At 42.0% G+C, this 25,727-nt stretch overlaps 1 protein-coding gene and 1 long non-coding RNA gene across 2 annotated transcripts in view; one reads left to right on the top strand and one right to left on the bottom strand.

The window, feature by feature from the left end:
* The window catches only part of LOC141987327 (endogenous retrovirus group K member 9 Gag polyprotein-like), a 262,863-nt gene that overhangs the window by 222,603 nt on the left and 14,533 nt on the right, over nt 1–25,727 (top strand). Inside the window, exons 5-6 of the mRNA XM_074952564.1 lie at nt 5,045–5,314; nt 17,070–17,162. Coding sequence (XP_074808665.1) covers nt 5,045–5,314; nt 17,070–17,085 — 286 coding nt within the window. The 3' untranslated portion in view covers nt 17,086–17,162. The remainder of the gene's footprint in view (nt 1–5,044; nt 5,315–17,069; nt 17,163–25,727) is intronic.
* On the bottom strand, nt 7,323–23,739 carry LOC141987329 (uncharacterized). Its single transcript, XR_012639497.1, has 6 exons — nt 23,645–23,739; nt 22,219–22,444; nt 13,194–13,282; nt 12,702–12,851; nt 8,314–8,418; nt 7,323–7,675 (listed from the first exon to the last, which is right to left on the bottom strand). It is a non-coding gene; the product is annotated as an uncharacterized LOC141987329 (long non-coding RNA).

Below are 25,727 nucleotides of genomic sequence, written 5' to 3'. Positions count from 1 at the left end.
GCTGGTGTGTGTATTGCAATGGTGCCTGCTGAAGTAATCGCTGAGGGGCGTGGGAAAGTGTTCTACCAAGGAAGAAGAAATAAAGCAGCTGTCCCCAGAAACCTTCAGCAGAGAATTGCAGAGTATCTCCATGAAAGTTTCCTTGAGATCTATACGGAGGATTCACAGGACCTCCCAATGCACATAAACAAACTGCTCTGCATGGCTCCCACTGCCTAACTCTAGAAGGGAATGAAAGGCAGACAGCAACTCTGCCTCATTTGGTTGTTCTAATACCTCTTCTAGCACAATTAAAAATGAGCAAATCAAAAGATGTGTCCTGCTACTTTGGGGGGTGCCAGTCCTGTAATTTCAAAGTAAACAGCACACTTACCAGAGGTTCCTGTGCTCAACTGTCAGGACAGGCTGTACTATGGTGGAGTCAAAAACAGGTCCTGGCTTGCTGCGCAGCTGGTGCTCCCAGTTGCCTGTCCCCCATACTCCTCCTTTTCCTCATCCACCACCTCCTTCTTGCCATTCATGGCAGGGGCCTGTGACTCGGGCTCCTCAGAAGTATCCATAGTGATGTTGGAGTTGGCGGTGGGGTCTCCGCCAAGGATGGCATGCAGCTCTTTGTAAAAGCGGCAGGTCTGTGTCTACGCACCAGATCAATTGTTGGCCTTCTGGTATGCCTGCTGCAGCTCCTTGGCTTTCGTGTGGCACTGCTGCTCATCCCTGTTGTAGCCCTTCTCCTGCATCCCCTGAGCCGTCTGCTTGTAGATGTCCACATATCTATGGCTGGATCAGAGCTGTGCCTGCACAATCTCATCTCCCCACAGGCCCAGGAGATCAATGCCTCCCGTGTACTCCAGACAGGTACTCCGCCGTCCTGGTCAGCTGTGCAGTCACACACAACAATGGAGAGCTGCTAGGTGTATTCACCAAGCCGGGCAACCAGGACAAGGAATTTCAAAAATGTGCAGGGCTTTAGAGGGGTAGGGCAGTTTCTGTTTATCTGAGTCCTGGGCAGTGGAGTTCCCAACAGTGACCAGAGCAGTCAGTGTGGGGAATTGTGGGACAGCTCCGGAAGGTCAGTAACAGTCAACACAAGTAACAGTGTCTACAGTGATGCTGTGTTGACCTAATTACATCGACCCTGACTCAACATCACTTGGGGAGGTGGTGCTATTTAGTCAGTGTGGCAGGGCACTTACGCTGGCAGGAGCCAAATGTAAGTGAATTTAAGGAGCCAAATTTACTTGCACAGGTAGATCGATGTACACTGCTTTGCATTGACCTAACCATGTAGTGTAGACCAGGCCACAGTGAGAGACGGGGACAGACAGAGCAGGTGCTGCAGGAAAGCCCTACCCAAGTTTGGGGAGAAAGCTCTGCCTGAGCATTTTTGCTTGAGTTACTAATAAAGGCATGCCCCAGGAAGAAAGCAAGTTTGGACTATACACACTGTGCGAATGTTCCCGTTGGAGCAGGGTGGGACCTCTGCCTGCGTGTACACACATTCTCAGATCTCAGTCTCTTCAGTCATGTGTAGGGGTGAGTTTGATGAAGCAATCACAATGGTAAAGCAAAGAAAAACTCCACCAACAGAAAGAAATGCTGGTGAGTAAATTACAGTCTTTGTGAACAAAAGCACTATTTGGGGATAAATACAGGTTGTACTTAAAGGCAAAGCCAAATGAGATGCCTGGAGTTGTCGCACTGGAATGTACAAATAACATGTAATGAACACTCATATAGAAAAAGTGGAAGAACTAAAGGGAACATATTGTGCATAAAAGTAAGATGGATTTTATAAATGCCTGGCAATGTTAATCTCACATAGAGGGCACTGGCTTCCTATTGTCATTCTGGTATAAGGAATAGCCATTTTTGAGCACTGGGCCACAATGAGCAATAATATTCCTGCTATCATGAAGCAGGATTTCACTGCATAAGTACAGACAGATGGCCATAAAACCCCCCAAAAGAACAAGATTAGAAAAGCACATGTATTATCTTAATGGAGACTGACTAAAAACCCCTCATGTCTCCCAGTTTATCAATAGAGCCCTTCAGGATGTCAGCCGTTTAGTCTGAACTGCTCTGTTTAGATGAAGCACATGCAGAGTAAGGCACATGATGCTATACCAACTGCAAACCCTATAGTTCTGTTTTAAACTATAAACCAGCAATGGTAAGTGACCCTTATGAAGGAAAACTAATACAGTATGAAAGAGCCATAAGAATGGGGAGTGTTTAATTTCCCAGGGCTTTGATGAGTGACTTTTCCACTCATCACACTGTAGGTCAGGAACCCATGTCCATTCCAAAGTTAACACTATTGTTTTCTGATCTTTGAACCCTAACACCTGTCAGTCCCACATTCCCAGAGAACAGGACGAATGCTGGTATTTCTGTTTAACAAAGAAAACATTTACAGAGTGATCCTTCACTGAAAAACAGCCATCCTCTTGAGCTACCAATGGAATAATTTAAATGTAGCTGAAAGTTGTACGGGAACTATTATAAAGCAGCATTTTATGTGCCACATCTTGTTCTGTTACACGGGTATAAATCTGAAATAAAACTCCATTGAAATCAGGAGCATTGCTCTGGATTTACATAGGTGCAACTGAAAAGAAAGATTTCAAGAATGCACCTCTCAAATTGAGTTACCAAGACATTTTATGTTTCCTTTCATAATTCTGTGCATCTGTACAGTAAAAGGCTAAAACAAGAGCTGTTTAAGCACAAGGAAATGGCCCAGATCACTCCCTCATGCAGGAAAATCCACAAGAGGAAAATTCCAAATTCAGTTGTTCCATGAAATTTGCCCAACCTCCACCCCTTGGAAGAAGCAGAGGATTTAGCTCCCAAATCCCACACATCTGCACAGATGGTGGTAGATCCACAGGAGCCATAGTGCCATTGCTGTGGAAGCTCTGTGCTGCTGCCCTATTTCAAAGCGCCTTGCTGTTTTCCCTTGCATTTGTGTCAGCACAGCTCCACCAGAGCCTGTGATTGCCCATCATGTCCTCCTAGTAATAATTTCCACAGCACTCAGTGGGCTTCACTCAGGGGTGCCCTCTGCAGGGCCTGGGAAGGATGGTGTCACAGAGACAGCAGACACCCCCTTCAGTACAGGAGGAGGAAAATCATTGTGCAGAACTTCTCCTCTGCACTCAGATCGAGGGAGCACAATATAACCCACATTTTGCCTCTTTACGTGGGATATAGTCTCCCGTTGATGTTCAAGGAACTTTTGCCATCAAGCAACTCCCAATAATTTAGAGATGTACGTTTATGGGCAGATAGGGCACTACAGTGACTGTATAGTTATTTCCTCAATCAGCACCTCTGTATGTGTTGCTACTGTAGCTAGTGCAGTTTTAGTCCTTGAGACAGAACGAGGACAGATCTCTAAATAGCTGAAATGTTCTTTGACAATGTTTTAATTCCAGTAAAGGTAACCTGTACGTTGTATGTTTTGGTTTCTGATGGCAGCTGCTTGAGATTCAGATTGTCTGTCTGGGAAGCACAGTGTAAGACACTCCCACTTGTTTCTTGACTTTTAATAAAATAACCCATTCCTAAGAAGAAAGCCTGAATCTGTGCAAGAGAGATACACACAGTGAACTTTGAATGGCCGATAAAACACTATTTCAGCTAGATTAACCTGTAATGATTTCTCATGTGCAACTGAAAGAGAAACATAAACAAACAATAAGTAGTTTAATTAGATTAATGAAGAATTACTAAACCTGGTTTCCCATGAGAACTAAAATGGTTAGTTTAATAACAGCCACTTGTTTCTTTTGTAGGTGACACACCACCCTGTGTGCCTATGTTAGCTTTTGCATAAGAGTTGCCATTAGTTTGTATACTTCCAGGTCAGATTGCGTTTAGAGAGAAACTAGTCTGGAAGGAATAGACAACCATAAGGATTCCATAACAGAGACAAAAGCAGGGCAAATAATTGGTAACAAATTATTTATTCTGTGACTTTCACCTCTTACTGTTTGTAAGTTGTCCATGATTAGATAATTATTTTCACTACCTCATTCAATGTTCAAATTATTGGCTGAACATTTTTTGGTTAGTTCATAGCTATTTTTGTGAGCAGTTCTTTGAGAGTATTTAATATTAAAAATCCAAACTGTTTTGATAGGATACAGAGGTCACACGGCCTTTTTTATGTTCCCTGACTGGATACACATATATCTGACAGGTTTCAGAGTAGCAGCCATGTTAGTCTGTATACTTGTGGCACCTTAGAGACTAACAAATTTATTTGAGCATAAGCTTTCGTGAGCTACAGCAAATACACTGCATGCATCTGATGAAGTGAGCTGTAGCTCACAAAAGCTTATGCTCAAATACATTTGTTAGTCTCTAAGGTGCCACAAGTACTCCTTTTCTTTTTACATACATCTCAGTATCAGGTTTCCATAATAAACACTTGTGATTATAAATCTGAAATTTCTGTTTTTTGCAAATCAGCTGAAATGTTCACTTAAAATTTGTTCTTTAGAAGAAAGGTCATTCACTAGACTATTTGCAGAAGGCAAACATATAAAAGTGGCAAGAACACTGTTGAAGGGTACTTGTCTAAAAATAGGAATGTATTTACTTGGGGAAATGTTACGCAGCATTTGCCCAGCTATAGTGGAGACTGATGTGAAGTCTTCCATATATCTACAAAACAGGTTCAGCAGAAGATATCCAAGTTTCTCCAAACAGCCCCTCTCCCTCCCATGCATCTCAACCCTGCCTGTCTTCCAGAGGCCGTCTCTTGGAGTAAGGGAGTTCACTTTCCATGTCTGTTCATTGTAAATGACTACAGTGGAGAATCAGGCACTAGCCATTTCCAGGAGCCTTAGCAGCCTCAATCTGATTTGAGGTCCCAAATCAGCAAGCGCTTAAGCATGAGCCTAAATCCTGTTGACTTCAGTGAGATTTCAGTGGGATTTAGGCAGGTGATTAAAGTTAGGCACCTGTGTAAGTGCTTTGCTGAATCTTGGCCTGAGTGCTTCTGCAGTGAATAAGTGTGGTGTCCCTTCTACAGCTCCTGCCTGCTGATTAAACATTACATGGAGCCAGAAGTTATACCGAACCAATTATTTTCTCCAATTCCACTGGATTTGCAAGAAGACCTTGCAGAAAAATCGCATCAGTTTAAACAACAACTTGAAATTTTCCTCTTTGTTGTGGGCCTGCAGGAGACACCTAAAGTGAAGTTAATATTTCCCTGTGTGAGGCCCCTCAGTTTTGCAGGTATATGCTGCTTTGGCAAGGGAGTCAGTAGAAGATTGGGTACAGATGATAGACAAATTTGGTAAGTATTTTAGCTTTTTCCCAGAAAAATAATTCTTCTGAGAAATGCTTATTGTTTGGGTTTTTTTCCCCCTATGCATTCAAGGACAGTTTGAACTAGTTGATGCGTATGTGAATGATTTAATGCTTAAAACTCAATCATGTGAATCTGGAGACCTAAATGACTCTTTATTACAAGAAAAGATAGGTTTATATGTGGAATACAAAATGACATAGTGAAGCGCAGACTTCTGCAGGAAGCTGATTTTTAGGCTTTTGTAGAGCCAGTGAAATTAAGAAAATGAAGATTCAGGTTCTAAGTGGCTCAGTGCGCAATAAGTAGTTACTGTTGTAATGATTTTGGGGTTCATTAAACAACAAACCAGTGAATGAGAAAGGAATAAAACTTTAATAAAACAAGCTGGAGTGTGTCTCTGGTGAACTGCTGCACACAGTCATGTGCTGTTCCCAACCCCTGCCTCCAGGGCACATCTCCAAATTCCTGTGTTCATATTACTGTCCCTTATGAAGGAGTGTCTCTAAATTATAATCTTCTACAAACATATCTCTACAACTGTAGCCTCTGGGGCACGATTTCAAAAAGAGAAAAACAGAAATGAAGGAAGCCAAAATAATAAAATAGGAGAAAGACTGTTTGTTCTAGCAGTGATGAAAAAATAATTGCTCTTAATACCCAGGAGTCTTCTAGGTATTCAAAAATAAAAGAAAAGTGTAATATATTTTGTTCTGGCCTGGGGTGAGTCCTCATATACAAGATATGATAACTCACTACCTACATGTACTTGCTTAAACAAACAAAAAAAGATCTAGGGCTGTAAAGTCCCCCAAAAGACAAAATAATGTTTCACAAAGACATTTATGTATTGTTAATTGATCTCTACTCTCCATTAAAGGAGATTAACTTCAAAACTACTAAACATAAGGAGCAAAGTCATAATTACATGTATCAAATCACAATTTGCAAGGCATGGATTACCAGGGCCTAGTTTTCCAAAGATAAGAACCTAATGTTAGGCTTCTAAATCCATAGTTGGGCACCTGTTAGACTTCCAAAAGTGCAGAGCACATGACAGCCTCCATTCAATTAGTGGGACCTGTTGGGTGCTCAGCACTTCTGAAAATCAAGTACCTGAATATGGTTTTAGGCCCAAAGGTTCGATTGCCAACAACAGGTCCCATTTCTGAAGTGCAAAACGACTACAGACACTATTCCTAAAGTTGCTATGTCTACACATGTAGCTGAACCCTCACTATAAAGGACCATTATTGGCCATAGTGTGAGAGTACCAACTCACATATGCATGACTGAATAAATTATGTTTGGCTAATTAAATATTCTTGAAACTATTAAGCAGCTGCATTTTAATGTTATTTCTAACTTAGAAGTGTTGCCTCAGGCCCTATCTACACAAAAGTACAACTGTGTTTTTATAACTAGGTCATGACACCCCCATTTGACCCAGTTATAACAATCATCGCTAGTTGTGTTCATACAGCAGCCTTTTCCACAACACAACCATATGTCAATTGTTCGTGCATCCACCACTTAGCACACACTGAACGTGTTTGCAGCAGGGCATTGTGGGCAGCTGTTCCATACTGACTCCCCAAGGGGGTAGTATCCAGTCTATATGCTTACTGGGGCAGCACAAATATTTTGTGGGGTGATGTTGCTTGCATCTTGAGATATCCTACATCACTGAGAGCTGGAAGCAGGGAAGATTGGCCAGGGTAGGCACAGTTAGGGGATTCTGCCTACATAGCATAATAAGCGTTATTACTTTGTTATAGGAAGACAGCCCTATGGCAGCCAATAGAGCCGGTGAGGTCTACACAAAATTAGCTCTCATAGTTACTAATAGAGAATTAGACAGGTTCTGTGTGGACACAACTCATGTCATTACCTCAGTTAAGTTATAGTGTAGAGAGGCAACTGATATATCTAGAAGGGGGAGATGTAAAGACAAGTTCCCTGTTACAAGAATGGAAGATACTGTACTTAGGAGATAATGCAATGTTAGCTTGGCAATGACTATGCAAGTACCCATGGTTAGCTTCTGAGCATGAATCTACAGACAGTGAAAAGATTCACCATAGTTCAGGTAATGTCTTGAAAAATATGGATATCACGTAGCTTTGAGATATCTTGATGGTGCATCGTTGCCACTACTAAATCTAATGATTAGATGTTCAGCATTCAAAAGCAGCCAATAAGGTAGGGTTTTAGTGGAAGGGCCTCCATTCTTCCGCTGTACTGGAAACAGAATAAACATATGGGAATTTTTCTTGTGTGTAATGCTGATCCATGAAAGCTGTCTTTAAACTTCACACAGCCTCCTGACAATATCAGGTTACCTCATATCTGCCAGGAAAAAACAGGTCGATATTTCAAAACATGAGGCTTCCTAAAATACTCTGCGAAAGGTGTATTTAGATTTGCATTCCCACCCCAGAAATCTACCTCAGCCAATCATGACTGATTGCATAATCCAGAGGAGGTCAGAAAAGCCTGGGTATCCAGAGGTAAGGACAACTCATAACATCCTGAATGAGGTGATGGCTGTTGAAAACCACCTGAGGATTTGCATTTTAGTTGGCTGATCAAACCAATATAATGATGATCTAAGTCAGGGGTCAGCAACCTGCGGCATGCATGCCAAAGGCGGCACGTGAGCCGATTTTTACTGGCACGGTGCTGTCAGTCGGGGTCCCGGCTGCCGGCCCCACTCAGCCTGCTGCCTGCCTGGGTGAACAGAACCCCAGGCCGGCAGCAGGCTGAGCGGGACCGGTGGCCGGGACCCTGGCTGGCAGGAGCTAGAGGACAGAACCCCAGACCGGCAGTGGGTGAGCCGCTGCCAGTTTGGGGTTCTGTCCGCCACCCTGCTCAGCCTGCTGATGGTTTGGGGTTCCGGCCGCTGGCCCCTTGCCAGCCGGAGTCCCGGCCATCGGTCCTGCTCAGCCTGCTGCCGGCCTGGGATACCAGCCGCCGGCCCCACTCACTTCACTGCTGGTCTGAGGTTTCAGCCGCCCGGCCTCCTGCCAGCCAGGGTCCTGGCCACTGGCCCACTCAGCTCGCTGCCAGTCTGGAGTTCCGTCGGGGGGCCCCTATAAATGTAAAATTTATTACTGGCACACGAAACCTTAAATTAATGAAGACTTGGCATGCCACTTCTCAAAGGTTGGCGACCCCTGATCTAAGTGATAAGCCAGGATGATCTAAGTGATAAGAGAAAGGCAAGCTCTCTGGTTGTTCCACCATTTAATGTACCTGGTTTGAGTTAGGATGGGTGGTTTATTGATTAGAGCATGGGATTTGGAGTCAAGGCTCCTCCATTCTATTCCCAGTTCTGCCACTGACTCACTGTGTGACTTGTTCAGCTCAATTAAAACTGAGCTGTAGAATTGGTATAATAATATGTACCTCACAGGAATGTTGTGAGACTTAAACTAAAGTTTCTGAAATGTTTTGGAGAAGGTCCTTGGATGAAAGGCACACACACAAACTATTATTAGTACTTCTAAATGGAAAGCACAGAAATGAACTGCAGTCATTTTAAGAATTAGAAGCTTTTCTCAAACTATTTCAGTGTATATAATTAATAGTTAGTTAGTTTGCCCTTCCATCAAACCAATATAACGTCAGAGGGATGGCATTTTTTAACTGTTGTAGACCAGCCAAGGTCACATTCCATTGCAAACCGATTGTCTTCCAATGCATACCATTCCTTGGGATAGATAAATAATGAGTTAATGTTTACAGGCAATACTGCCAATAGAAAATCCCCTAAAAAAAAATCTCATTCTAGTATTGCTTTCACTGTATTTTATCCCACATGAACACTGAGGGAAAGAACAAGCAAATGCCAATTAGACTTTCATTTAGAGGTTTATCAAGCAGGATTACTAATATGGTTACTTTAATATAATTAGAAAGTGACAGGCCATCCTAGCAAACGGAGTTGATTTCACTTACACTGATACTACTTAGACCAAGGCTTAAAAATACGTTTAGTGCACAGGAGCACAAGATCTCTTGAAATTTATGCAAGACTCTGCACCTTGCTGTGATTGATTTCACAAAGAGCTTTCATTAATGTCTACTGGCTCATTCATTTTTGAACCACAGTACACCAATATTCAGCAAAGATGGTCCAAGATTACAGGCATCTTCTAGAACATATGCCCATAACACACCGACTTCTCTCCTGAGCTGATCTTTAGTGTCTGCTGTAAAGTGGGCTGATCCTGCAAACAGTCCAACACTGTATATACATCTAGATCAGCTTACACCTGGGATGAATTTGGCCCCTTGTGTTTTTTAAAGCCCTCTCAATGGAAAATGCTCATTATTGTCCCAATTCAGCAATGCACTAAAGTATGTGCCTAAGCCCCATTCACTGGACTTAAACCTGTGCTTAAATTTATACATATGCTTTGCTGAACTGGGGCCACACGTCCCTATTATGTATTCTAAGTAGCATGGTGCATCAAAAGAAACACGAGTTCACTCAGTCAATCATGGTCTTGCGTTCTTTCCCATAATGAAATAGTCATTTATTTTCATGTTTAAATCTTTTTTGTAGATTAGAAATAAAGCTCCTTTTCCCTCAGGAAAAAGATATTTCTTTTCAAGTTGGTTAATTGGCTTATTCAAATAGTGCTCCGAATGTGACTTCAGCCTTGCAGTGATCAGGAAGCAAATGTTCAGCAGTGTATTAAAAATACAAGTTGCAACTCGCGCACTCACTGTTACTGGTGGTATGTGCACGGTAGTTAACCTTTCCATGGCATCACTCCAGGAGGAAATATTTTGTATATCAGCCACCGTTCTCTGGGAATGTATCAAGTTCAGCACAGCAAGCTTTGAACCATTTATTTGTGTGCTGTACTCGAGGGCTGAATTATAGGTATATTAGTGCAACTGGTAAGAATATTATGGCACACCTCTTTTTCCCCATGTGCCCCAAGTCTAAAGATTGAAAGAAAAAGTCAACAATATATTTTAAAATCTCTAATTCCTGGCCTTGAGAGGCACCATATAATATAAGCTGGAGCATGGAACCCTATAATAAAATTCACTACTCTGAACATTCTTCTCTTGATTTTTCTTTACCTTTTCTCTTCCTTTTTCCTTGTGCTACTTTATTTTAGTGCATTCATCTTCTCTCTTCCCCCTAGTTGTCATTCTCTTCTCATTTACTACATCTTTGCCTCTTCCAATGTATCTCCCCCACTTTTTCTTCTCACCTATATATCTGCCTCCAGACCTACTAACACTTCATTTCCCCCACCATCTGTTTCCTTCTGTTTCTTTTCCTCCCTCCTTCCCTTGGTCACACCAACTCACTTCCTCCCTTCCGCCCCACCTGCATTCATCCAGCCTCCATTTGTAATGTTTGCAGCATCTTGTGCAGTGCACTGTGGGATGCAACATATCCCAGTATGCATGGTTGCAGGAGAATTCAGAATGAAGGATGCTGCTGAGAGAGAGCGCCAGAGGGCTCCTGAAGAGCTGGTGTACCAGCATGTTGTTGTGGGAAGGATTTCAGTGCACCCTCTGTCTTGTGGAGGCATGGAGTCTACCTTGTTAACATACACTTAATTCTCTTGCCATTTCATCATTGTGGAGGGAGTGTAAAAAACCCAGTATCCTACCCCCTGCCTTTCATTTCAGACAGCTTCAATCACAGGAAGAAGAATGTGTTAATTATGGCACTAACTCTATGGTTTATTTAAATGAAAACAAGGCAAAGGCAAAAAATGAGCACTCTTTCAACTGACATTTGGGAAGCAGTTTTGGAGCCAAGACTGCCTAACAGTGTACAGCAGCTCGGCTGAGACAGGGATAGAATGTAGTGTGGCGTGAGCTGTCTCCCTGATACATATCACACAAGAACCTTCACAGTCGCTGATTACAATGAATACATAGTTGACATTACTGGAGACAGTTCAGTTGAAGACAAAAAGTTACATGAACACAACACTGCCTTTAACAATATGCCTGGTCCTTGAAAATGTAGTAAACTCTTAGAAATAACACAAACAAACCCTGTGTGTATATCTGGGAAACTGTGGATCCTCCCTTTCTTTTGCCTGAGCTGGAGGAAGGACTGGGTAAATGCTTCTCCTGAGGCTCAAAGTAGTTCAAGGTTTGGAAGAGCGTAAGATGTCTACAGGACCTGTACCTGTGTTTTTGGAAGTAGAATTGCAGAAGTGTAAAGTGTGCTTTTAATTAAGGTAATACATAAAGCTTCTGGGCCAACTTCCGCTCTGGTGCCAGTGAACATAGCTTTATTTAATTCTGCCAAGTTATGCCAGGGTTGAATTTGACCTGCTGTGTAAGGGTGGCACAATTGAGCTCTAGTTAATTAAGGTCAAAATAGTGCTTGATTCCTTACTCGAAACTCCTGCCACAAGGGCAGCACAATCTGTCTCTGCACTCCTCCTAGTGCAGGGACTGCTTTGTCCTACCACCTCCAGGAGAGCAACCCACCTCCAGCTCCAGGAAAGGGTGGGAGAGTCCCCTCCCTGTTTGCACCAGCCAGCAGAACCAGCTGCAGAGTGTGGAGCAGACTATATCTGTCTGATGGAGCGTGCAGTGTTCTTGTTTCCTTTCCGCACCTGGGACAACCAGGGACCCATTGTGGGCCAGTGCCTTTTAGGTACAATCTGGTCATAACATTTAAATACAGCACATTGTGCTAGAGGTCAGGCTACCTTTAAAAACCATGTACTTAATAGGTGATATGTCACCAGCTACAAGTGTCTGTAGATCAGAGAACATAAAATTAGTTGTGCATGTTTCTACAGCTGTTAAAATACTTTACTAGGGAAAAGGGAAAATTATATCCATCAAATGTCAATGAAGGCGACCTTCAAGTGTTACAAATATAAGATAGTCGTAGCCACTTGCAAACCACCATAATTCCTTGGCTTATTCCATTTATTATTCTGTTTAGTCTTGTGTTCTTGTTTAACACACCTACATTTGAGTCAAATCTTGAGGTCCTCCTTACTCCATGTTTACTCAGTCATTACTCAGGCAAATGTGACCTTGAAGTCTGAAAGTTTTGCTTTGGTAAAGAATGAGTAAAAAAGTGAGTAAGGGTTTGCACATTTGGCTCGTGGTACCCAAGTGTACTGTATTGCCTTAAATACGTGGAGCTGGGCAGCAACATCCAAATAGCTGGGACATCTAAGCTCGGATACAGCATGTTAGTAAGATCAATCAGAGTAACTTGCGGGATATGTTACTCTGATCAGTACTGGCATATAGAAAATTTGAAGTACATTGAGTCAGGAGGAGAAATAAGATTTCATGCCATGAAAATTGGAATGTAGTGTGTGTTTTGAGAACACATTGCACGTGAGTGTTCTGCTTGCCTTACCGCTTGCTGAATAGCTTTCTCCAAACCCTTTTGTTTGAAACACAAGACATCCTATGTCTCCTATGTGGATTTTTTTGGTCAGATCTTGAGTCAGTTCATTTCCAGGTGAGCATCCAATTTTCTTTTCGGTTGTTTTTGCCTCTTCCTTGTCTTTAAAAAAAAAAAAGGGAGGGGGAGAAAATGTTATTAATACAGCATCTGAGAAAGATCAACAAAAAACTTCTGGAAAGTACTAATACCCTTGTGAACGTGCCAATAGATAGCAGCAGTACATATCCTGACCATTATAGGCTTAAATACATCATCTGTCTCAGTTCTGCAAACTAAAACAACAATATCAATCTTAGCCTCAAGGCACTAATTCAGAAAGCCCCCATGCCGTAGTACATGATGACACACATGAGTGTTTCCTTAGAAACAAAAGCAAACAGGTTTTCTTTTTTCCCTGGCTGGACAATATCCATCCCCAACATGCCTGTGAGCAACACTCACCATTAGATAAATTATGTGATCCTTGTGTTTACTTGGAGGTGACTTGCTCCGTGACAGTTGTTAAGTCTCAGAGTGGTAGCCGTGTTAGTCTGTATCAGCAAAAAGAAGGAGGAGTACTTGTGGCATACAAAAATACAGTAGGAAGATACATATATATATATATATTCACAGAGAACATGAAACAATGGGTGTTGCCATACACACTATAATGAGAGTGATCAATTAAGGTGAGCTATTATCAGGGCCGGCTCCAGGCACCAGCATTCCAAGCAGGTGCTTGAGGCAGCGCTGTGAAAGGGACGGTGAAAGGGGCGGCAGTCTGTGTGCAGTCAGGGCGGTGTCTCGTCTTTCCACGGCAGCAGCAATTCAGCGGCAGCTTTACCCTGTAGGCTGTGCCACGGCGGCAATTCGACTGCAGCTTCTGTCTTCAGATGTCCTGCTTGGGGCGGCAAAAACAGTAGAGCCAGCCCTGGCTATTATCAGCAGGAGAAAAAAACCTTTTGCAGTGATAATCAGGCAAAAAGAACGAGGAGTACTTGTGGCACCTTAGAGACTAACAAATTTAGTTGAGCATAGGCTTTCGTGGGATAAAACCCACTTTTTCGGATGCATGCAGTGGAAAATATACTACAAAAAATTTTTTTCTCCTGCTGATAATAGCTCACCTTAATTGATCACTCTCATTATAGTGTGTATGGCAACACCCATTGTTTCATGTTCTCGTGTATATATATATCTCTATCTTCCTACTGTATTTTCCACTGCATGCATCCAATGAAGTGGGTTTTAGCCCACAAAAGCTTATGCTCAAATAAATTTGTTAGTCTCTAAGGTGCCACAAGTCCTCCTCCTCCTTTTAGTTGTTAAGTCTGTAACTGATTTTAAAAGTGGCTTTCACTGGATGGTGAAAGGTACTAGAGCTACATAACAGACCATGTAGTATTTTACAGACTGTCGCTCCCACTGCTATTCCCGTGGGGTGTGTACTTGGCAGTGAAATAGATAGGAGATAACAGATAGAAATTATGAAGTGTAAAAAAGAGTATGTGCTAGGACACCATCAGCTAACCTCATGTTCCTACATTATATGCAACTAAGATCTTTTCCAGTTTGACTTAAATTTCAGGAGCTTATTTCAAACCTTCCTCAGATGTGAAGAACTAGATGATGTAGCATAAGAACATAAGAATGGCCCTACTGGGTCAGACCAAAGGTCCAACTAGCCCAGTATCCTGTTTTCCAACAGTGGCCAATGCCAGGTGCCCCAGAGGGAATGAACAGAACAAGTAATCAAGTGATCCATTCTTTGTCACTCATTCCCAGCTTATGGCAAACAAAGGCTAGGGACACCATTCCTTCCCATCCTGGCTAATAGCCTTTGATGAACCTATCCTCCATGAATTTATCTAGTTCTTTTTTGAACCCTGTTATGGTCTTGGCCTTCACAACATCCTCTGGCAAGGAGTTCCACAGGTTGACTGTGTGTTGTATGAAGAAATGCTCCCTTTTATTTGTTTTAAACCTGCTGCCTATTAATTTCATTTGGTGACCCCTAGTTCTTGTGTTATGAGAAGTAGTAAACAACACTTCCTTATCTACTTTCTCTACACCAGTCATGATTTTATAGACCTCAATCATATCTCCCCTTAGCCGTCTCTTTTCCAAGCTGAAAAGTCCCAGTCTTATCAATCTCTCCTCATACGGAAGCCATTCCATACCCCTTATCATTTTTGTTGCCCTTTTCTGAACCTTTTCCAATTCCAATATGTCTTTTTTAGATGATGTAGCACAGAGGTGATACTAGAAACTTTTGTGAAACACAAACACTGTGATTTAGACTAGAGATGAGTGAACCAATTCAGTTAAAGTAAGAATGTAAAGCTTTGTCCATTCCTTCAAATAGAAACTTTTAAAAGTTAAATCAGTGTTTGATCTAACTTTTCTGAGTTGGTTCCTAAGCAGCTCAGTAAAGCTATGGCACCTACGTGCCACTGTGATGGGTGCTTTAAGACCCAAATATGGTAATGAACACATACAAAAAAATGTGTACACCCTTTTGCACATACCTAGAAGAGGTGCACATGTGTTTCAATCCATGCTGGAAAATCAGGGTTGCCCATAGGGAGAGCCCTCTCGCTTGGGGACTTTCTCCTTTGGGAGAGGCATTGCACGCTTAGCATGGGATTAAGGAATGAAGTTCTCTGTACAGGCACAAAACATCGCCTGAAAGCGGGATCATTTGCTCTTGTAGCCTGTTGTTCCTCCTATTTCCCAAGGCAAACCAATGAAGTGTGAGAGGGAGGAAGAAGGAATCAGACAGTCCAGGAAGAAAAGTCCTTTCTAGTTTTTGTTTTCTGGGGACCAAAATGGGCTGAACTGACAGTGAGCCCTCTTGCAGCCCATCACAATCATCCTTCCAGCTCTCCAGTAGGCTCCAGTCAGTATCTCCTGTGGAAAAGAGGTGCCAATGCCCATACTGGATTACTCAAAACAAAGTGTATTCTGTACTTTCAAACTGATCCACTGCTCCAGTCTAATGGAGCTATGCTGAGTTACACCAGCCAGGATCTAGCCTGCAGTGTAGAGGCAAGGGTTAGCATGTTCTTTGGAAATGCATCATGACCTAATTTCTTGTGTGCCATTTTAGGTGCTCATAGATTATGCTGTTTACTAGAGGTGCAAGGTAGCTCCCACAGTAGTCTCTGGGGGGAAAATGCAAGGCTCTAGGACAGCATTCTGAATATTTAGGCTGGGATTTTCAAAGGAGACTAAGAGAGCAAAGCACCCAGATCCCATTGGAATTGAACAGAAGTGTAACTCCTTTGACAATCCCAGCCTTAGACAGCATTGTCATACTTTCTATTTAGAGCAAAGCAAAGTTTTATTTCCAAAATGTCTCAGCACCCAAAGAAGCCGACTTCTTGCTATTTGCCCTACAAGACTCTAGCACTGTGAGGAGTGTCAGCATGACATACCTACCCAAGCCACCCCAGTTTAAGCCCTGTCCTCCACTGAGTATTTTGTAGAAATCTGACTTGCTGTGTAAAGTAGTCTGTCCCGCAGTTCCTTTTATTGCTGAGGACAGGACTTAGTGTATCAGTAATTCTTCAAAGAGCAGGGTAAGCAGTGTATGTTCAGCAACTACTCTTGAGTAGTTAATGTTTTTCTTTTAATCTGTCTCATGAGTGCTTATCACTGAAAGAAGAGATTACCACATGTAGCATGACGGGAAACTGCTTGGCACACACATTTAAAAGAATTAACAAAATAAACAGTGCCAAAGCAAAATTACCTTATAAAATGGCATATTGTGTCCTTTGAACTGGTTTCAGCTGGTGCCAAGAGCATCCAAAAATGAGTAAATGGGGAAATGTCTCTTTGGCGTAACTTTCCTTCATGTCAGTCTTGGCCTTTTATAGTAATGACAAAGTACCAGCCATGACTGACTCTTTACCTGTCTTTCTAGTTTGTGATTCATGCCTGGCTAGTCTTATAGTGGAGCTGTTGTTGCTTCTGTCTATAATACATCATAAACCATGCTAATCATGATATCTATGTGCCATCTCTTTCACCCTGTCCTCCCTATCTTTGGAGAGGGTTGTGGTGTTTATGGTTTCAGTAGAGAGGCCCTGCACCCAAGTACCCCTAGCTTTAGGAACATATGGATCTACCTCAAGTTCATTTCTAATAGAATTTTTTTTAATTAATTACTTCACTCCCCCCCTCCCCCCAGCTTGTGTTCTTCTTTTAAGGGTATGTCTGATTTTAACAAAGTGTATGCAATAGCTGGACACAATTTTATATCTGGAAAGCTTTCACCCACTTTAAAAAAAAACAGCTACATTTCAATTCTTGACACTTTTCTTGTCTTGACAGTGACTGCACCATATAATCCAGTGCTGCCAATCAGATCTGAACAAAAGAAATAGCAGTTGTCTGACTGTGAATCATTTCTTCACCTTGATTAATGTAAGTATTGAGTTTGTACAAATAATCCTGACAATTTGAGACATGTCCAACTTTCTTTTGTAACAAGTACTAAATGTTTTCCATCCAATACTAGGACACAACCCCTTTGGGCAATGTCATTTATTTTAACACTCTGTTTTTGGGAGTGAGTGTCATAGAGTACAGTACCTCTAAACAGAGCCAGTCAACGTCTGCAAAAAAATAAGTATTATCTGCAGATGAAACCTAAACCAAAATCCATGGACATCAATGGAAAGGTTCCAATGGAGTCTGGATCTGGCCCATATTCCTTAGAATTTTAAATGAGTTCTCCTTTTTCCTGTGATTGCAACCCTTTTGTATTCATTTTCTGGAAATATTCTCATGAATGCATTTACGGGAAGGAATGTTCAATGGAACAAAGGACGTTTAAGCAAGCACTGCAGCATATTTGTGGAAAGTAAATTCTGAATTTGCAGTTATGTGTATTTGCACCAGAAACCTGATGCTAGGAGTTGTGTTTATCCAATTAGGGGACAGAAACATGTTGTGTATCCAATGTCCAATCAAAACAGTTCAAGTGTTTCATTCTATACTGCTTGGAAACAACCTACTGTCTAAAAGTTTGTCACTTCAGCTGACAAATTCACAAACAGAAGAAGAAGCAATAAAGTAAATTATTCATTACAAATTACTTGTCCAGCTCTGATTCCATGTCATTGGTTCAAATCTGTCACAAGCTGGTATTAGTTACTGAAACACACTGTCATGTGATAGCACCTAATTTGTTTACATACGAGTTCATGGCTTCACTCCATTTCCTAGTAGACAGGCATTGTCAGAAAACTATGAGCATTAGCCCTAATTGGCTAATTAGCCTCAGCTTCCTGGCCAGGGACTGAATCAGCATGGAGTTCCTCCTCAGTCTTAGGGCTTGTCTACACTACCACGCGGGGTCGATCTAAGATACGCATCTTCAGCTACATGAATAGCGTAGCTGAAGTTGACGTGCCTAGATCTACTTACTGCAGTGTCTTCACTGCAGTAAGTCAACAGCTGATGCTCTCCCATTGACTCCGCTTGCGCTCCTCGTTCTGGTGGAGTACCGGAATCAGCGGGAGAGCGCTCAGCAGTCAATTTATCATGTCGATACTAGACGCAATAAATCAACCCCTGCTGGATCGATCGCTGCCCGCTGACAGGCCCTTAGAGGTGTCATTTCCTCCAGGCTGAGATGTATTGACAAGGACACATGGGGATTGCTCAGCTGAATCTATGGGTAGTCTACACTTGGAGTTGGGGTGTGATTCCCAGCTCAAGGACACATTCCCCCGCTAGCTCTGATCAAGCTAAAAATAGAGTATAGCTGCAGTAACATGAGAGGCAGAACAGGCTAGCCACCCCGAGCATGCCCCTGTGGTGTTGGTGCGTATGTACTTGGGGCGGCTAGCTCCTTCAACTCCGTATGATGCCATGGCTACAATTTGTGACCTAGAGTGAGTATGTGTCCTCAAGCAGGGGATCTCATCCCTAGTTCCAAGTTTAGACATAACCTAGGACAGGACTTCAATTTTGCAGGTCAAATGGACTAGTGTCTCTCAGCAACATTACATTTTCATAAGCAGACAACACGTAGACAATCAAATTTGACAATTCTGGCCTCAAGTTAGGCACCTATATCTATAATGTCAAATTTAATTGAACACCCTGGTTTTCACTGGCGCTAAGCAGCCACAGTTCTCACTATCCTCAGTGGGAGTGGTGAGTGCTCAGCAGCTCTGGAAATGAAGTCACTTATTGAGGTGTCTAACTGTGAATAGAACTAAATTTTGGCACCCATATTTGGGGGGAGGGATAGCTCAGTGGTCTGAGCATTGGCCTGCTAAACCTAGGGTTGTGAGTTCAATCCTTGAGGGGGCCACTTAGGGATCCAGAACAAAAATTGGGGATTGGTCCTGCTTTGAGCAGGGGGTTGGACTAGATGACCTCATGAAGTCCCTTCCGATTCTGTGTGAACATTTTGGCAAATTTGGCTAAAGATTCTAATTGACGTGTAGCTGAGATCAGAATCTGGCCCAATGTGTATATGAGAATATGCCTGGGTTTTATACATGATAAGAATGTTGAAAGGTTGGTAAGGGTTCAGAAAAGAGCTACAAGAGTGATTTGGGGACTAGAAAATCTGCCTTACAGTGAGAGACTTAAAGAGCATACTCTATTTAGATTATTGGAAAGAGTTTTAAGTAATAACCTGATCATCACCTGTAAATTACACACGGAAAAGATATCTGGTAGTAGAAGACTCTGTAATCTGACAAAATCCAATGGCTGCAAGATGAAGCTACCCAAACTCAAACTAGAAATAAGGTGCAGATTTCTAACAGTGAGAGTTATTAACCATGAGAACAACTTCCCAAGGGAGATGTGGTGGATTTGTGAAATCTTTAAATCTAGATTAGGTGTCTTTCTAAGAAATATGATCTAGTTCAACCAGACATTAGTCCCTGATGCAGGACTAATTGCGTGACATTCTATGGCTTGGGCTATGTAGGAGGTCAGGTTTGATAGTCACTGATCCCTTTTACAGTGTTGCCAACTTCTGCAATTCTAGCCCAACTCTCACAATAATTGATGTTTAACATAAAGTGTCAGTTCCTGGGGACAATGGGTTACATGAACATCTCTGCTTTCATTTAAAAAAAGAACTTTCTACTGTTTATGGTTATGGAGAGAAGCTTGAAAATGTGACTCATGGGTGAAATTTTTCAGACAAAACATTTTTCCAACAAATAATGCAAATTTGGGTCTACCAAAACATTTCACAAATGTGTGTTGACTTCACCGAATTGTTTCGGTTGAAACCCCTTCCCCCCAAACCATGGAAACATTTTGTTTCGACATTTTTGAAACAAAACGTTTTGAGTTTTTGATTCAAAATGACTTTTCAAATTTTACTTCAGTTTCATTTTAATAAAAAGGATAAAAAAACCCCCTCAAAACCAAAAAGGTTAGTTTCAGGTTGAATGAAACATGTTATTCAACCCAACGTGAATTTTTTTCAAGTTTTTCGGTTAGCTGACCAAACCAGAAGAATCAGTTACTCACAAAGTTCTACTCAAGCGCTCTCCAAAGGTTCAGAAACCAGAAGGCAAATAGAACCAACAAAGTATTATTTTTAACCCAGTCTCATGATTTATAACCCAGTCTCATGAATTTTAGGGCCTGACTCATGATATTTCATTGTCTTGTGTTATCAATGATGCCTTAAGGGCTTTGAAATCTCTGAGTCGCTACAACAGAGCCTCGCTAATTTGCACTGACAAGTGGGAAACCCATAGCAAACTAAGGACTAAATTAACAAATAATTTTCAACAACAATGCATCACAAAATGGTCTCTGATCATTTAGCTGAACAACTAAAGCTCAGTTTTAATTGTTTAAATGCTGTTGTATATTTTGTAATAGTGAAGCCTTAGTAATATGAGGCCTCACAACATTACACTTCTATTAAATCTTTGCTGAGAAATTGGGAGAGACTGCCAGGATTTTGTGCAAATTATAAATCATGCACGTTAGTGACTTGTGAATTAGTGTGGTTTTACTGTAACTGTCTTTATAGGTTTCTAGCTCTTTTTTAATTTGTGGCCCTGTTAGCCATGGTTTTCAGCAAACTGTGTCTTTTTAAATTTCCCAGGCTGATGCATCATGCTTAATTACATCAGTCACCTCCTGTACTCCTATAACTGAGTTTAACTCATTCTAGCAATGACTTGTCACCTTAGCAAATTCAGAAAGACCTGATTTACTGCATAGAGCCTGTTAAATACAACTAGGAGGGTAAACCTTCAGATTATTTTAAAATATTTCTCTGTATTTGATGATTTATAAATCCCATGTAACCCATTTTCTTTCAACAATAAATGACAAGTGGAAAGCCCCTCCTCAGCTCTCTTCCCAGGACCCTGAAAGTCTGGGAAAATTTTCCCTTTAGGCCACTTGCCTATTTAAAGTGTAAAGTCTGATTGATTTTACAAGAGAGGAAGAAAGAGTGAGGGTGTCATTGTGTTTCAGAACCTTTATCAGGAGTTTGGGCAGCCCCGTCATGGGTAATTTGCTTGTTAGCTTGATGAGAGACCTCACGGGTGTTACGGAGAAGAAGCTATATGGGATGTATGGAGTATTTGAAGATACACATCCATGATACTCTTTCTCTGTGTGTGTGTGTGTGTGTGTGTGTGTGTGTGTTGGAGAAAGATGACATAAGTACATAATATAATTGTTTGACTAATGATTTGCTAATGCCATTTCAGGGAAAAAGAAATGGAGGATTTAGTCCCCCTCTACACCTACCCACATTTCTGTTCTGAGGTAGAAGAATCAGTATTGTTAATAGAGTATCAGTTAGGGACCCCAACTGAGATCCGAGACCTTTGAGCTGGTGTTATAAACACACACAGGAAATAAAGTTCTTGCCACAAAGTTCTTACTGTCTAAATCAGAGATACAGACAAAGGAAATGTCCGTACCTCCATTTTACAGGTGGGGAAATGAGGCACGGGGAAATTATGTGCCTTGTCCAAGGTCCCACAGGATGTCAGTGGCAGAGCTGACAATTAGCCCAGATCTCCTGAGTACCAATTCAGTGGTTATGATGAGTTCACATTATGGTATCAGCTAGAGCGTCAGGGCCAGAACTCAGCTTGTGTAAATCTGTGTAGAGCCCTTAAAGTCAGTATATTTACTCCAGCTGAGAATCTGTTCATAGTTTGTATACGCTGTGATACTAAGTATTCCTTTCTATGGGCCTTATCCTTTACCATTAAAGTCATTGGGAGTTTTAGTATTGGCTTGTGTGGGAGCAGGATTGAGGCAGACTTTTTATCCATCAAATAAAAGGAGACTATCTTAAAAAATCAGTAATAAAGCGGAGAGTTATTATACTCAAATGCATGTACATTATGCCCATCGCCTCAGTATTGGAATACTGGAAAGAAGAAGCAGAATCAAAACCTTGTTATTCAAACAAAATATATTTTCTTTTTAGCTTGTTTTATTGCGGTTCAAAAGAAGGAATCACCTGATTTTGGGGCAGGGTGGTGAAGGTCAATGTGGAAGCTTCCTGGTTCTCTTACCAATAAGCAGAAAAGCAGGGAGATGCAAAGCGGTTCATGGGAGTAGAACATAACCATGGAACTGGGATCTCAAACGGAGGGCAGATGACTGACAGGAGACCTCGCAAGGTGGATGTCTTCCTGGGAGGGTTTGTGTGGAGTGTCAGTGTTTGAAGGATTTCAGTGTAATACCTACATATGCAGAACAGAAGTCAATGAGATAAGTAAAGAGGCCCAAAGTGTATCTTGAAGGCAGGATTTAAAATGTCCTTTAAAAGGGTTGTCCTTTTACATGTGGTTTATAAAACAGCATGATAGATTATCCTTCCCCAATAGAAAAAATGAAAGCTATTTAACACAGTTTTCTGGTTAGTCTGCATGAAGATAGTACAGCTGCTTCTACAACTATGATACACATGGCTGTAATATAACACATACAGTACTCCAGGAAAAATTGCCTGCCTTAGGAATAGCTAGAAAGTTTGTCTTATAATAGTAACACTTCCCTGTCAATATAAGTAGACTTCTTTTGTGTGTTTGTTTAGCACATGTGAAAAAATTGATTTCACAGTGGGTTTTTTCCCCTTGAAAAAAACACCTCTCTTTCATAGTGAAAATTTACTTAGATTTAAGATTCAGGTACCAAACTTTCAAACTATATTGTAATAAAAAGATGAAAAAATTTTCCTTCTCTCTGTTTCTTTCTTTTTACACTAATAAGAAAGGCACCCTTCCACTTGTTCTCTAGGCACCTCTGATACATTACAACAAAATCATTTAAAATCTAACATAATCTTCATATCATATAGCCAAAATCCCCTCCATAGATTGATAAATCAAAAATACCCCACCCTTTTTATAGCTCTTGCCACGCTCCCCCCTCCAGAAATGATGAAAACCTTGTATGGACTTTGCAACATTCCCAAAAGGTCAACAGATTTAGTTTATTTTGGACCCAGGCGGATGGAAAATGAATTCCAAAGTTGAATATGGATAATATTTTGTGGAAGTTTCTGTCACAGACATACAGTCATTGAGTGTTCTGGCTGGGAAAGAGGTTAGTGCAGAAGTTCCTTCCAGGCCACCGAAAAAAGGGGGTGAGCATTAGAGTGCTGTTCAGGCATATCAGAACAGGAAAGGGTTAAAGTTTAACACTAAATTAAATTCTTATTAAATCCTAGGGCGTGGTGGGTGGCTCAGGTGACTTTCAGAGTCTGCCCAAATGCTCCACATCCAAGTCTGTCAAAATGAAACGGCGTATTCAGTTCAGCAGAGAGAGGATTACCACGTTCCCCAATGCAAGGGCATTGCCCAAACTTCATCGCCCTGTGCTGCAGAAAGAGGAGAAGGCTAGCTGCTCCCTCTTAAATGACTCAATGGAACCGTACTCACCTGGAGACAAGTGGCTGCATTAGTATCCTTCCACCCCTTCAGTAGGGAGGCATCCTTCACTAAACTTTGTTTGGATGTTATAAAAAGTTCAATCTAGGGCAAAGTTCTGGCTTGTTGTTTTAACTGAGCCACTTCACCCACCGCTAAGAGATGGAAGATTAACTTGGAATCTGAGTGTCTCACATTCAAATAGGTACACTGCAAAAGCGAAAGGTGCTTGTTTATTTTACAATACATTTATTTCCTATATTAGAGTAATATTTTAGACCACAAACTGACGGCTCTCACAGTTAGCTAGTCACATGGTGCTGGTTTATCATCTGTATTCTCAACTACTCAATTGCAAGAAAAGACAGTGAATACTATATTGAATACTTTTGGAATATTGCTTTTCCAAGTAAGCATTGCTTGAGTTGCAGCAGGGATATCATGTGCTTGTGAATGGGAGGGGAGGTGATCCAGGCAATCATAAACAGGAAGGGAGGTGTTTGGGTTGGCAGGGGTGGTGTGCACAAGACAAACACGCTATTAAAATGTGGTCCATTCAGTGAAAAACTTGGAGAATCCCTTTGTTAGATTATATGTTGGATGCCAGTTTAATTGTGAACAGCGAATTGTATCAAGTTATGTTCAGTTGCTATAAACAAATATAGATGAAGTGATCTGGTACGTGAGAGCAGATGATAGATCCCTCACCCATTGTTCACCTGTTGGCTAAGATATAAAGCAAGTGTATAATGACTGTTCTGTTTTTTCCTCAGTAACAGTTAGCTCAAGATTTTCCAAAGTGACTAGCAATTTTGGCTGCTTCAATTTTCAGGTGCCCAGCTTGAGACTGTGATGCTCTGTGGGAAATAGAGCCCAGGCTGCGGGATGGCCAACACCTCCACGCTGCCACCCAGAAGCCATGATATGGGTGTATGCATCATCACATAGACCATGGAGATAAACATCACCTTGGAAGGCTGGACTGACAGCTTCCCTTGTGGCCCCTGATTGGCCCAGGAATCCCAAGAGAAGTTCCAGGAAGTGTTTGTGCAACTAGATGGACTCCTCAGACAGTTGTAGTGATGGACCTATCTCTCGGGTTGCTCCTGACCCCAACTTGGAATCTGGCTTCTGCCCTTGAAACCTGACTCAGATCCTGACCCTCAGTTTCACTACTTGAACTCTACCTCTCACTTTGTCCACTGGCTTCAGTGCTTGGACTCTGGCCCCATTTTTTGACCCCTGGTTTTGGTGCTTGGACTCAGACACCAGCCTTGACCTCTGGCTTCAGCGCTCGAACCCTGACCTAGGCTTTTGGATTTGGATACCAGCCCTGACCGCTAAGCCAGACCGCCCAAGCCTTTGTCATGATAGCGACTCTAAAGGGATCTGTTTTGCAGAAAGTGCTGAGCACCTGCCCTCAAAAAACAGACTCCTTTAAAATGTGTCAGATTGTGTATCCAAAAACAGAGGCACCCAAAGTCCTACGGCTACCTGGGTCTCCCATATCCCAAGCGACAGCTCTAACCCCAGGACTAGAGAATCAGTCTCGCTCTCTCTCTCTCTCTGGGCTAGTGAACACTTAATTATTTATACAAAGTGGAACAGCTCCAGCAGGGGAGCTTGAGAGAGAAAAAAGTTTTGTTGAAAAATTTTCAACCAGCTCTGTAAAATCGCCAGTGTGGAAAATCTTGGCCATCCTCTTTAAAAATGAATCTTCTGGTGAAAGACATTATCAGGAATGGGGCCTTCAGCTGTGCCAATCTTCAGGCAACCTACCACGTGCAACAGGCCTGTAGTACACCACCTGATTTGTTGGAAGAGTCAGCAGACCAGCTCTTAAGCCCAGCAGCAGCAGCCGTTCAGCGGCTGCTCAGAGCATTCACCCATGGCCGCAATAGCTCCTGAGCCTGCTTGTTCCAGGCCAGCCCTGCTCCTGCCTTGCTCCAGCCTTGCCTCACTTCAGGTAACCCAGTTGTGACCCCCAGCTCTGATTCCTGATTTCTGACTCCAGCTCCGACCCTGGGCGCCTATTTGGCTCCAACCACTAGGCATGACCGCCCACATCTCAGTTTCTGATAGTTTGAGCAGGACA

Source organism: Natator depressus, chromosome 5, assembly GCF_965152275.1.
Source record: "Natator depressus isolate rNatDep1 chromosome 5, rNatDep2.hap1, whole genome shotgun sequence".
Classification (NCBI taxonomy): Eukaryota; Metazoa; Chordata; order Testudines; family Cheloniidae; genus Natator; species Natator depressus.
Note: the sequence above shows the minus strand (reverse complement) of the source record. Positions and strands in the feature narration are given on the sequence as shown.